This window comes from Drosophila tropicalis, unplaced genomic scaffold (genome assembly GCF_018151085.1).
Source record: "Drosophila tropicalis isolate 14030-0801.00 unplaced genomic scaffold, ASM1815108v1 contig_593, whole genome shotgun sequence".
In the NCBI taxonomy this organism is placed as follows: Eukaryota; Metazoa; Arthropoda; class Insecta; order Diptera; family Drosophilidae; genus Drosophila; species Drosophila tropicalis.
This window is the reverse complement of record NW_027173070.1, coordinates 15,295,759-15,307,969: the sequence shown is the minus strand read 5'-3', so window position 1 is coordinate 15,307,969 and position 12,211 is coordinate 15,295,759. Positions and strand designations below refer to the sequence as shown.

The following is a 12,211-nucleotide window of genomic DNA, read 5'->3' as shown; positions in this document are numbered from 1 at the left end:
TCCAGATTACGTACGCCGTTCTTAAAATCAACGCTCATCTATAATTCAGGAAATAAGACTCGATATTCCATTATTTATTATAAAACAATAAAAGGAAACATCACGACAAAAACACGCGCCGATGTCAATCGCATCTCCTACTTCCTACTCAATGTGGAAAATAAAGCAAATGAAGACTTAAATATGAAAAATAAGGAAAATCTTTTCACTATTTATGCGAAAATTGTTTAAACATAAAACGTTTTAAACGATGTTAAAGAGCCGATGGCGTTAATGTGGTAAAGTGGGAATAAGGAAAATGTTTTTTTTTAAATAAAGGAAAAATAATTGATCCTCTCTCAACGACTTTGAAAAATAGAATGAGCTCTGTCTCTCCATGCGCCTCTATTTATACCGCTTCTGAGAAGTAAATGTCAGGGCTAACTCGATTTGCATTTATTTGTCAGAGTAGCATTTTCCGATTATCGATTATACATTAATCGATAAAAGCATACCGATTATCGATTACAGATAAACCAGGGCTTGCCAAAACTGCTAAATACGCGAAAACCCTGCAATTCAAAAAACAACAATAACACTCTTCATTCTTTTTGTTACAAGTTTTTAGAGGGGTTATATATTATAATAAAGGAAGATGGAAGCAGCCGAATATTCCTCGACTTTAGAGTTTAGATTAAAATATTTGACTACCAGGGCGGTCAAACAGCGCGCCAAATAAAAAATAGCGTTTGACAACACTGAAATCTAGCTTTACCCAATTTTTCACTTTTGAACACTCAAATCTCGAGTAGTAAACATTTACCAAAAATTATGTTTTTAGCGCGATTATAGCTAAAAATAACTGTTTCTGGCTAAAAGAAACTGTCGAGTTTTGAGTGTTGCCAAAGATTGTTAAGTGTTGTTGACGCGGGCTTTTTGAAACTTTTGTGCGCACTATTCTCAATAAACGAAAATTTTGTTGAGATTACATTTCTTGATTTTATAGAACAAATATAGTTCATATTCGGCTACCAGAGCGTCTTCTAATGTTTTTAGCTCTCTGCATTGAGTAAATTTTGGTCAATTTTTCTAAAGGCTTCGCAATAGAAATAATATTTAATATAATAAGCAAAATTTCTCTAAAGTAATCAAAGTTTATTTCATCTTAGCTTTTTTGCATTCATAGAGTATCACCCCGGTTAACTAGCTTAATTAAACCAAATGTTTTTTTTTTTTAGAAACAAGAAGTAGTTTCAATTTGCGATTTCATAGTGCATAGTGTTGTCTGTGCTTCCTGCATCGATTCCACATGATCTCTCCTATAAGAATCAAACTGCAGCCCATCAGCGATGCCATATACATTTTCAGTAGTAATTGAAAGTCGCGCAGAGTCAACTTTTTGAATGGTTCATCCGAATCCTCAAGTACGGGAACTAAACCCATTTCAATGGCTTTTCTATAGCTATCGATTCGCCAGTAACGCCAGAAACCAAATTGTTGGGCAAATATATAAAATCTGTAGAAACTCTGCTCGAAAGGTGAGTTATTTTGAATGGGAAATCTAAGGAAATAAGTAGGGGTGCAGAGATTTGGGGTGGCCAGGCGGAAAAGTGGGCGGCGCAAGCGTCGCTGTTGCAACTGAAGAAACTGAGAGTGCTCCGCATTGCTGCAGTAGGCAAAACTTGTATTTAGAGTATTTAAATGATCGATTAATGTGGAGCTATTGACCACCAAGAGACGATGCTTCAGGGCGCTGGGCAAACGATTAGCTGTGAAATACATAGAGACCTCGCTACTGGTCAACATGATGCGCAATGGAGACTCTAAGAAATCTTGCACGGTGTCGATCTGAGGTCCACCTACCTGAGCACTGAAAATTGATGAAAGATTACCCATTCTCATGGTCCAGAGCACAAAAGCGGCCAATAGGGCGGCCACATGAATGCACTTGTAGGCATCTGTTAGTCTCTGGAAAATGGATGTCTGCAACGACTGTAGATAAAAGACAGCAAAGGCCAGGTAAATGCCTCGCGAACCGTCACTCGCCCAAAGCTGCCAGGTCACCATCATTGCCAGCAGTAGAACGAGTAGAAAACAACCATTTACATGGATGGCAAACTTCATGAATCTTGCCGGAGGTGACTGCCTTTGCCATGGCACCATCAGACATGCATTCGTTGTGCCAAGCGGAAAACTGCCTGCTGTCAGCTCTGAATGTGGCAGCATCTGGGAATATGGATGCACACCCATTTCGATCTCGCCTCGAGCTGCGGCCAGCAGGGTATGGTCATGGTAATTGTACCTATTCACATTCGGTATTCGCCGTAGGCTAAGTCTTCCCTTAATGTGATGAACGTAGCCGGAAAAAAGAACGCCAACATTACCAGAAAGTCGGCCGTCAGAGAGCTGAAATAATTTCGAGGCAAAGGCAAAATGTGTGAAAATCATTTCTCGTGGCTTGCAATAACATTAAATTTTGTTTCTCGACTCACCTGAAATACAGTGGGGGCATCTTGAAAAACAGGAGTATGAAATTCATAACCACTAACATTATGGATAATTCCGAATCCATTGTAATGTCTACCAGTCATATTGAGTAATGTGACCACGGGAAATGGTGTGTAACTCATAACATCATGATAGGTATCAATTTTGAAGTTTCCATTGATACTTAGTAATCTAATTCGATGTATAATCATTAAAACGTTTAGGAATTTATGTTGCCAACACCAAGTGAAAAATGATTTCAATTGTTTCCCTGAGGGTGGATGATTTTTCAGTCCCCTGTAGATGAATAGCAACTGATTGAGCTGAAGACCCGAAAGGGCATCGCTTAAGACTCTTAATACAGGTTCCTCTGAGGGTAAAACGCTGCCAATCGGGACAAAGACCATGCTTCTATAGCCCAGCAAATGGCGCAGGCTAACATTGGGTCGTAGACCCCAATTGACAATCGGCACACCTAGATCCGTGACCAGTAAATACTCCAGACTCTGATGAATTATATGCGGTGGACCCAAAAGATCGCGATTCGTCTCAAAGATTATAAAACTTTCAAAAGCCTCACGAGAATGCAAATGCCTTATCACATTATGGATAAAACCGCTTAAATTTCGCTCTGCTTCAATAGCAAATATCGGAGAACCAGAGATTCCAGAGAACATGATTGCAAGCAGCTCCAATAAGCACAGCCATCTCTGTAGTGGTATGTCTCCAAGCATTTTCCCAGACTAAACTCATTTGTACTTGTGTAGCCGTCTTTTATAGTTAGTTACATAAGTAATCATGTTTTGAATCTTTGAGCCATGAAACGTAAAAGTGAGTTTTCGAAAGCTTGAAACGGTCAGGGCAATGAATCAACAGAATTGTGGACAAAACAACAACCCTTTTACTTAGTTGAAGGGTCGAAAAGAACTTTTCATATTGATGTGGTAGCTAGATAGAAGAATATCAAATGAATTAAGAAACGAAAAACAAGTTCTATGAGGCTTGGGGTAACACTTTAATAATATTTCAAACCAATCAATTCCCGATTTTTTCACGGGGTAGGCTAACAGAAATTGCCGCCACGCTAAGGTCGGATTTATAAATTAATAGGTACTTATACTTACATGATTCTCTTTAATTTGTATTTATTTTTCATTAGAGAGTCCAGTTTTTGAAGTTTTTTAAATTAATCGAAGTTTCTAAAATTTCAAGATCTTGTTTGTTTTATACTTTTAAGACAAAATTTCTAATATTTCTACTTACACGCTCTTGCTTTTGTTAACTTTTGTAGCTGGGAGATTTCAAAAATGTTTCTTTTTCTGGTAATTGGGTTCACGTCGGTTATATCCGTAAAATATAGTTGGATCTTTCCATCTATCTGAATTTATATAATTTCAATTTGGAATCGAGCACATGGAACAATTTCTTATCTGCACCTGCTGCACTCAAATAGGGAAAGTTTATAAAGAGAAATCCCCTGGGTCCATTATGGAGATGCATGTATAGGATAACAAAGTCCCACTTGGAACGTCTGGACAACATTGCCAAAATCCGACCCATGTTGGAGCACCTTCATTAACTCATCATTCTTCTCCCTTTTTAATAGACATTCCTTTTATGGAATGTAAGAGTAAATATTATGTTATCAAATTGGCTGATTATCTTATGCATAGAAGGGAAAAACTTTTTGATTCGTTGAAGGATGTTTCATAAATTTAGTCCTTAAATTATTTCTTTGGTATTGTTTAAAATTGAATGTTATCAGAGTACACAGAGCAGGAATAACTTAACTCTTTTCAGTGCTTACATTTCTGACTATTCATTGGGCCCGAATTCGAATTATATTTGCCACTTAAACAGCAGAATAATTGGTAATTAAATAAAGAAAACCAACCTGACCAATATAATCGTGAAGGTTTCAATATTCCCGCATTTCATTGATTTCCTATAACAATTTACATTTACTTATGAATTTTATTAAGCTAAATTGGTTGTCAAATATATGAAGGTTTGCAAATTGAATTGAATTTTCTTATTCAGGGAATGCCAAATTAATATTGATTCTGGCAAACTGGATAATGAACACTAGTGAAACCTCAAAACGCTTTATCTGTTATTTAACTGAGATATGTGAGCTAATAGATTGGTCAACCGACCTACTGTCCATTTCCATTTCGTCCATTTTGTGCACTCAGTTGGACAATTCAATACTGAACCGTGGCGAGGTTGAATGTGCAAATGCAATTGCAATGTTTGGTTACTGAATATTTCAACCACTAATCGAACTATAAGTAATCAATGATAATGTCTGTGTGCGTGCGTGTGTGTGAGTGTGTGCTGAAAGGTTTAACGGGCCAAAACTTATCGGCAAAGAATAAAAATTTTAAATTGACTTTAAGTAGATTGACAAACACGAGGGCAGGCATAGAAATATATGCAATTTCCTGCAAATATTTTTGAATTTTTTTGCTTTTTTTAAAGATTTTCTCTGATCTCCAACTTATATTTTGTCCATTATTTCAAGGCTTTGCTTTAAAGCCTAAATACATACTTGTAAGTCTAATAAACATTTTTGATTGAAATATTATTTATTATAACGTAACTACATGAAAACTGAAATGTCTTAAAAACTTCGGAAATATTCTTAGTATGTTAGTCACAATATTATTAAACATATGACGTGTTCGTATTACAATTATAAATTCTAAAGGATTTCGAAATATATTTGAAAAAACTAAAATTAAAATCCAAACAAGAGCGACAAAAATTCGGGAAAGTTATGAAATAACCTCAGCAACACTTTTTCTAAGTAGTCTCTGTGGATCTTCGGATTCATTTCTGAGTGGTTCAATGGGTGGAAGAAAAACTTAATTCAAAGTTCTTCTGTGAAGAAAAGGTATAGCTATTTTAAGGAATCCAAGTTGTACAATCAGCGTTTTTTGCTAAAGCATTGCCAAATTCCATGTCATACCTTTAACGTTAAAACTAGTTGAGAATTATAACCAAATGAAGCGAAAAAATACAAGCGAAACTTACAATAGTTGAATTCAGACACTTTCTGGTTATCTGACAATATCTTATTGGTTTATTATTTCGGCCACTGCCTTATAATTGAGTCAAACATTTGTCGGATGGAAGTATTTATTCTTGGTTAAGTTTCTTTTATCCAAAACACAAAAAGATAGAAATCGTAGTCTAAAATCTAAACTCATTACACACAAAACTTGTAATAAGATGGATTATTTAAAAGTTTTCGATTACCTTTCGTTCTCGTACCATGAACGCATCAAACTATATGCAAACAGACTTATTTAGCATATTTTATCAATGTTTATGCAATTTTTCAGAACGGGAGCAGGAAAAAAGAATGATGCGGGGGAAAATGGAGTTTAATTTGATAATTAAGCACAGAGCGCTCATCGTTTTAATCCCGTCGCACTTTTTGCATATTAATCACATAATTAGGTTAACATTATTAATATAAACAGGCGCATGTGTCTCTGAGTGTTTTCACCCAGTATTTAACACACACACGCACATAGAGACCAAATCACGTACACACACACTCAAATGACCCCATCTACTATTCTCTTCATGGGGGAGGGACAACAGCAGGTGAGTATTTACCTGTAAGGCTTTAATTAGAATTTTTAGTTCATTGTTATAAAGTCACAGTGTTTGGCGGAAACCCTCAATGCTATGCTAAAAATATATGTACATACTTTTGGAGGCAACTGTAGCACTCTTTTTTGTTATTTGCTGAGACAAGTTGATACATGCCACAAATTCTCGCGATTAGATATGAACAGAAATATGTGCGAATGCACTTTCAAACAGAATGTATGCCCCTTTGTGTGTGTGTGTGTGGGAGTGGGGGTATGTGTGTGTGGGTGTGTATGCTTATCAGAGGGCACATAAATATTATTTATTATTTTTTATGGTGCCGCTTAAAGGCATACCAAGATGGCGACCAAACCATCTCCGAACCACTCCCACTCTTTGACTTTCTCCTCTGTGTATTTACGTGTGTGTCAGTTGGGAGAAATTCAAGTGTTTCAAATATTTTGTAACAGCTTTCCTCCTCCAAGTTTCACACACTCATCCTCCGTTTTACCTTTAGCCCCTCTCTCTCTCTCTCTCACTCATTTCGTTCCCATCTACTTTTGGGAATGTCTTCATTGCGCTTTAATGAAATGGCTCGGAGTGAGTGTGTGTTTGTGGGGTCAGGATAAGGTGGATGTCATTGTCACAGTTTGTTTGTCTTCGTGTGTGTGAGTTTTTCTTTTTTTTTCTCCACTTTGGTTCCCTTTTCTTTTTGTATCTTAAACTGTGCACAAAAGTATGCTATAGCCTTCATAATAAACACAATTTATGTTTCTTTATGTCCCTTACCTTAGCCAGGTTTGAATTTTTCATTTCTTCTTTCATTCTTTCCATTCCGTCTGCCTGTCTGTTTATTTATTTTCGCACAAATATTTTGTCACCCAAAAAACTTTGCGATTAAGTAATTTAAAAAGTTGTTTGTACACAAAAATTACTCAACTTCATGCGTTTGTGTGTCTTCTAGCAATTTAGAAACATTTTTAGCTTTCCTGTCATTTGTTATTAATATCGCCACATAGGGCAAAAGTTTCAAGTGATATGCCACCGGCAAAGACATCAATCAAATGAAATATCAATCATGTCTAAGAATACAAAAGGTGTTAGAAAAGTTTTTAACAGTGTTGAAAATATTTTCGTTTAGCCTTTCATCAAGATGATTGAATTAACACAGTCAAAATGCTACCAAAAACACAAGTTAATCTTGTTAAAGTCAATTATGCTTACCATATCTTTGTAGTTGCGTAATCTTTTCCAATCGTTTGGTTAATGAAAAGTCCAACAAAATTTTCGGAATCGGAAACGAATTTATCGGCAAGAACTATTGGTTTGGTTTGACCCATCGATAGAAAAAACTATCGAGTGGAGCCAATATCGATGCTTTTGCAGCTCTAACCCACATCTAGTCAGCCTGAAAGAACGTGTCAGAGTGAAACGGTATAAATAGAGGAGCACCAAGGGCTAGAGCTCATTCTACTTCATCAAGTCTTTGAGATAGAATCAAATTTTTTCCTTAATTTTTATCTTGATTTATAAATTTAAATCATTTTATTCCTTATTTATCCACATTGAAGTTTTAAAAAGATAAATATTTCTATCTGAGGTCCACATTCCAACAGCGCCATCAGTCTTTTCCATAATTCACGCAAAGAGACTTTAAAGTCTCTTAGGAAAAGTGATTGACACCGGCGCTTAGCGTCTACCCTTTGAAGCATTTTCCTTATTCATCTTATTTCCGTACGTTCAAAAATATAGGCAATACGCATAGCCGTGCATATTCCTTATTTTTCCTGTGGTTGCATGGATTGTGCACCATTGTTTAATTATCCCTGTTGTATTACTGGCGCTGGGCGGATCTCAGTTTTCGACTAGATGCCAATGTGGCCACTAGTTTGTTGCTACTACTACTACTTTGCCACATTAAGGCCATCGGCTCTTTAACATCGTTTAAAACGTTTTATGTTTAAACAATTTTCGCATAAATTGTGAAAACTTTTTCCTTATTTTTCATATTTAAGTCTTCATTCGCTTTATTTTCCACATTGAGTAGGAAGTAGGAGATGCGATTGACATCGGCGCTGTGCCGTTTAAAGTATTTTCCTTATTCATTATATTTCCATTTCTTTTGAATATACATTCATACTTCTGAACTTTAGTTGAGCAACAGCGATTGTGTCTTCGTCGTGATGTTTCCTTTTTTGGTTTTATAATAAATAATGGAAAATCGGGTCTTATTTCCTGAATTATAGATGAGCGTTGATTATAAGAACGGCGTACGTAATCTGGATCAAATTATTTTTTTAACTTTTCTTTCAAAGGGTTATATTGTTTGTTTGTTCCTTCACTAGTAACGTTTAATTGCTTCAATGACAGAGCTTATTGGTTAAATATGGTTGGCGTTACTTTTTACCAACTGTGGTGCTTCAAAACACTTTATTTTCTTTCCAAACTCTTTCTACCGTTCAGTCTTCAGCAACCAATAAATAGGCCTCATCCGTGTTGTACTGGTGGCGCTGGACGCTTTTCGACTTGATGCGCCGACTTTAATGTATTGGCCAGCTATACCATTATATGGTATGTTATATTATTTACGTTTCGCAAAGCCAAATAAAAATTTTAATGTGTTCTATACTTAACATAAAAAAGCATTGGTCAAATTAACCAACGATCGTTGTGGATCCTCCGATTGGATCACCAATGACACAGAATCATGTCTGTCCCTTTTTTATTTGGCTGGATGCCAATGTGCCCACTAGTTTGTTGCTACTGCTACTAGGCTAAATGGTCGAGAATTAGAACAAGCTAACCTCCGGCTTTTTTCCTTAATTCTCTACTCATTGGGAGAGAATAAAATATATCCAACGTGTCAAAAAATGAAACCAATTTTTAATATTACTATTACCATATTTTGCTTAGGGTATAAAGCTCTGGATCGCTTGATTTCCTGTCCCTTCATACATTGGTATTTATTGTAATATATAACCCCTCTAAAAACTTGTAACAAAAAAAAATGAAGTGTTAGTGTTGTTTTTAAATTGCAGGGTATTCGCGTATTCAGCAGTTTTGGCAAGCCCTGGTTCAAAATATATAATCGATAATTTTTTTAAGTCGTTGAGATAGGATCAATTATTTTTCTTTATTTTTTTAAAACATTTTCCTTATTCCCCACTTAACCATATTAACGTTTTATTTTACCTTGGGTCCACATTCCAAAAGCGGCATCGGCTCTTAAACGGCGTTTAAAACGTTTTATGTTTAAACAATTTTGCCATCAATTGTAAAAGTATTTTCCTTATTTTTCATATTTAAGTCTTCATTTGCTTTATTTTCCACATTGAGTAGGAAGTAGGAGATGCGATTGACATCGGCGCTGTGCCGTTTAAAGTATTTTCCTTATTCATTATATTTCCATTTCTTTTGAATATACATTCATACTTCTGAACTTTAGTAGAGCAACAGCGATTGTGTCTTCGTTGTGATGTTTCCTTTTTTGGTTTTATAATAAATAATGGAATATCGAGTCTTATTTCCTGAATTATAGATGAGCGTTGATTATAAGAACGGCGTACGTAATCTGGATCAAATTATTTTTTTAACTTTTCTTTCAAAGGGTTATATTGTTTGTTTGTTCCTTCACTAGTAACGTTTAATTGCTTCAATGACAGAGCTTATTGGTTAAAAATGGTTGGCGTTACTTTTTACCAACTGTGGTGCTTCAGAACACTTTATTTTCTTTCCAAACTCCTTCTACTGTTCAGTCTTCAGCAAACAATAAATAGGCCTCATCCGTGTTGTACTGGTGGCGCTGGACGGATCTCAGTTTTCGACTTGATGCGCCGACTTTAATGTATTGGCCAGCTATACCATTGTATGGTATGTTATATTATTTACGTTTCGGAATTCCATGTTAAGCCAAATAAAAATAAAATAAAGAGCATTGGTCAAATTAACCAACGATCGTTGTGGATCCTCCGATTGGATCACCAATGACACAGAATCATGCCTGTCCTTTTTTATTTGGCTGGATGCCAATGTGCCCACTAGTTTGTTGCTACTGCTACTAGGCTAAATGGTCGAGAATAAGAACAAGGTCACCTCCGTCTTATTTTCCTTAATTCTCTACCCATGCGAAAGGATAAAATATATCCAAATTGCTTTAGCTGCCAGATCTATCAACATGTTCTCCTTAATTAGATTTACCATTCTGCTAATTTGCTGCGGCGAAGCGCCTTGTACGTCTTAATGTAAAAGTGGGCAGCACGATCCCTAAGTAAAAATTTACTTTGCTTGCGAAGACAGGCATACTTGACCCTCTGAGCATCCAGTCGATTGGGCTCATAATGCCGTTGGTTCGATGGACCTGCAATAAAAGGTTAAGGGCGCAATAGTCACTAATCGCCGGGTTGATTTTATTTCCATGTGTCGTCCAAATGAAACCTTTAAAAAACGTTAAATTAATGAGAACATAATACTAAACTTTAAATAAGATGTGTTGCATGTTCTGTTATTTTCCAAAAAAATCCATAGAAAGGTCGAAATGTCGAATTTCCAGTTGCAAGCTTTGTCGTTCTCTTTTTGCTTTATGTACTTTAAATTCCCAACTGCTTTTGTCGTTGAAGATGTGGTATGGCTTACAGTTCTGGATTTTTTAGCACAGTTCGTTGATAATGAAACTTTGTGGTTGTGTATCCTAATAGATATAGAAATCCAGTATCACAAGTATCAATAACTTGACATTTTAAAAATTGTCGATATTAATTAGAGAACCCCATGTTATCAGAAATTTAAAAAGAGATTCCTTTTTAAAGTATACAAAAAATTAATTTATCGTTTCAAAAAATTGGTATTTCTGGTAAATCATTACGGGGCTTTTATTGAACCTATATCAGGCTATATCAATCTGGAAAACACGAACAACTCGCCAAACCCATATACTCAAACCATTTTGATCACTAAAAGCAACTCAAATTGCAAACCTTTGTAAATTATTGAACTTTCGCCCCCTGTTGGGATGGCGCTTCAAGAAAATTTGATTTGCTTTTGAATGTTCGGGCCGTAATATATGCACGACCAAACCTCTGGGCCAATCGATTTGCATAACACCTAACCACTAATTATGCCAACAAGGGCTATGGAAATGATATGCCAAGTGAAATCGTTTCTCAAATGCAAGTATACTCGGAATCTCATCTAATTTGTATGCAGCGATGAAATGCAGATTGCAGAATCAGCATTTTTCATTAGAACGCAACCTACTCTCTCCCTTCCCCAAAAAAAAATTAAAATTAGATTAATTGTGTAATGGAATTGCAGTCTTATAAGTTTTCCTTTCACCTTCTCTATGCTCATTGCCTAATGAGAGTAGAAAGGAGTTTTCTACAAATATTTTTTGGGTTTTAAATGAATATTCTGAAAATTTAAAGAACACAAATTTTTTTCTCAACTTTTTTGGTCGAATCTCTGTCAAGCTTAGCAGAAAAATGCCAAAGACTTGAGGAGAGAAGGCGAGGAATTGGCGAAGTAGATGCAGCAGATGGTGGGTGGTGCTGGGTGGAGAAGGATGCCGTATATGAAGTGTATAAATTGCTCTTCATCATGAATTTATTATCAGTCCAGCTGCAGCTGCCACGGTACTGCAAGGCAAAGCTGGCTCAGCACAAGACGTCCAACACGAACACCTGCACCTACCCACATACACCCTAATACACACTCACACACACACTTAGAAAAGGTGCAAACACGCAGTCCTGGCCAGGACAACAACAACATCAACGACGATGCAATAATGTTGACCAGACCATGCATTTTTCGCGCAGGCCAACTTGAAATTGTGTAAACTAAGCAAAAAAATATTAATTCTAATTTCTAAAGCCAGAGTCCTTTTCAATTTCCCAAGGACTAGCAAGTAAGCAAAGTGGTTTTTGGCCCTTTGTGCTCTCTCTCCAACTCACTTTTTTTTTTTTTTTTTACTAACAAATGGCTAACGTTTAGATTTAATTGTCCACAAAAGTGCAGAAAAATGTTGAGCAAAAAAAAAGGAGAAGAAAGAAAATTTCTACAAGCAGCTCTGCTCCAACACCCGCCCAACACAGTCAAATCTCTGCTTCTGACGACAAGCTGAGACCATTTGGACTTCCATCAATTA

At 36.1% G+C, this 12,211-nt stretch overlaps 1 protein-coding gene across 1 annotated transcript; it reads right to left on the bottom strand.

The window, feature by feature from the left end:
• Positions 1-1,245: 1,245 nt before the first annotated feature.
• LOC137578202 (uncharacterized) lies at positions 1,246-3,143 on the bottom strand. Its single transcript, XM_068291872.1, has 3 exons — positions 2,782-3,143; positions 2,472-2,658; positions 1,246-2,385 (listed from the first exon to the last, which is right to left on the bottom strand). The coding sequence occupies exons 1-3, from the start codon at positions 3,141-3,143 to the stop codon at positions 1,246-1,248; spliced, it is 1,689 nt and encodes a 562-aa protein (XP_068147973.1).
• Positions 3,144-12,211: the final 9,068 nt, after the last annotated feature.

Coding starts and splice junctions, on each gene's coding strand:
- LOC137578202 (XM_068291872.1), bottom strand. CDS start 3,143: ATGTTCTCTGGAATCTCTGGTTCTCCGATATTTGCTATTGAAGCAGAG. Junction 2,659..2,781: donor TCGGGTCTTCAGCTCAATCA/GTTGCTATTCAT, acceptor ACATCGAATTAG/ATTACTAAGTATCAATGGAA. Junction 2,386..2,471: donor ATGCCCCCACTGTATTTCAG/GTGAGTCGAGAA, acceptor AAATTATTTCAG/CTCTCTGACGGCCGACTTTC.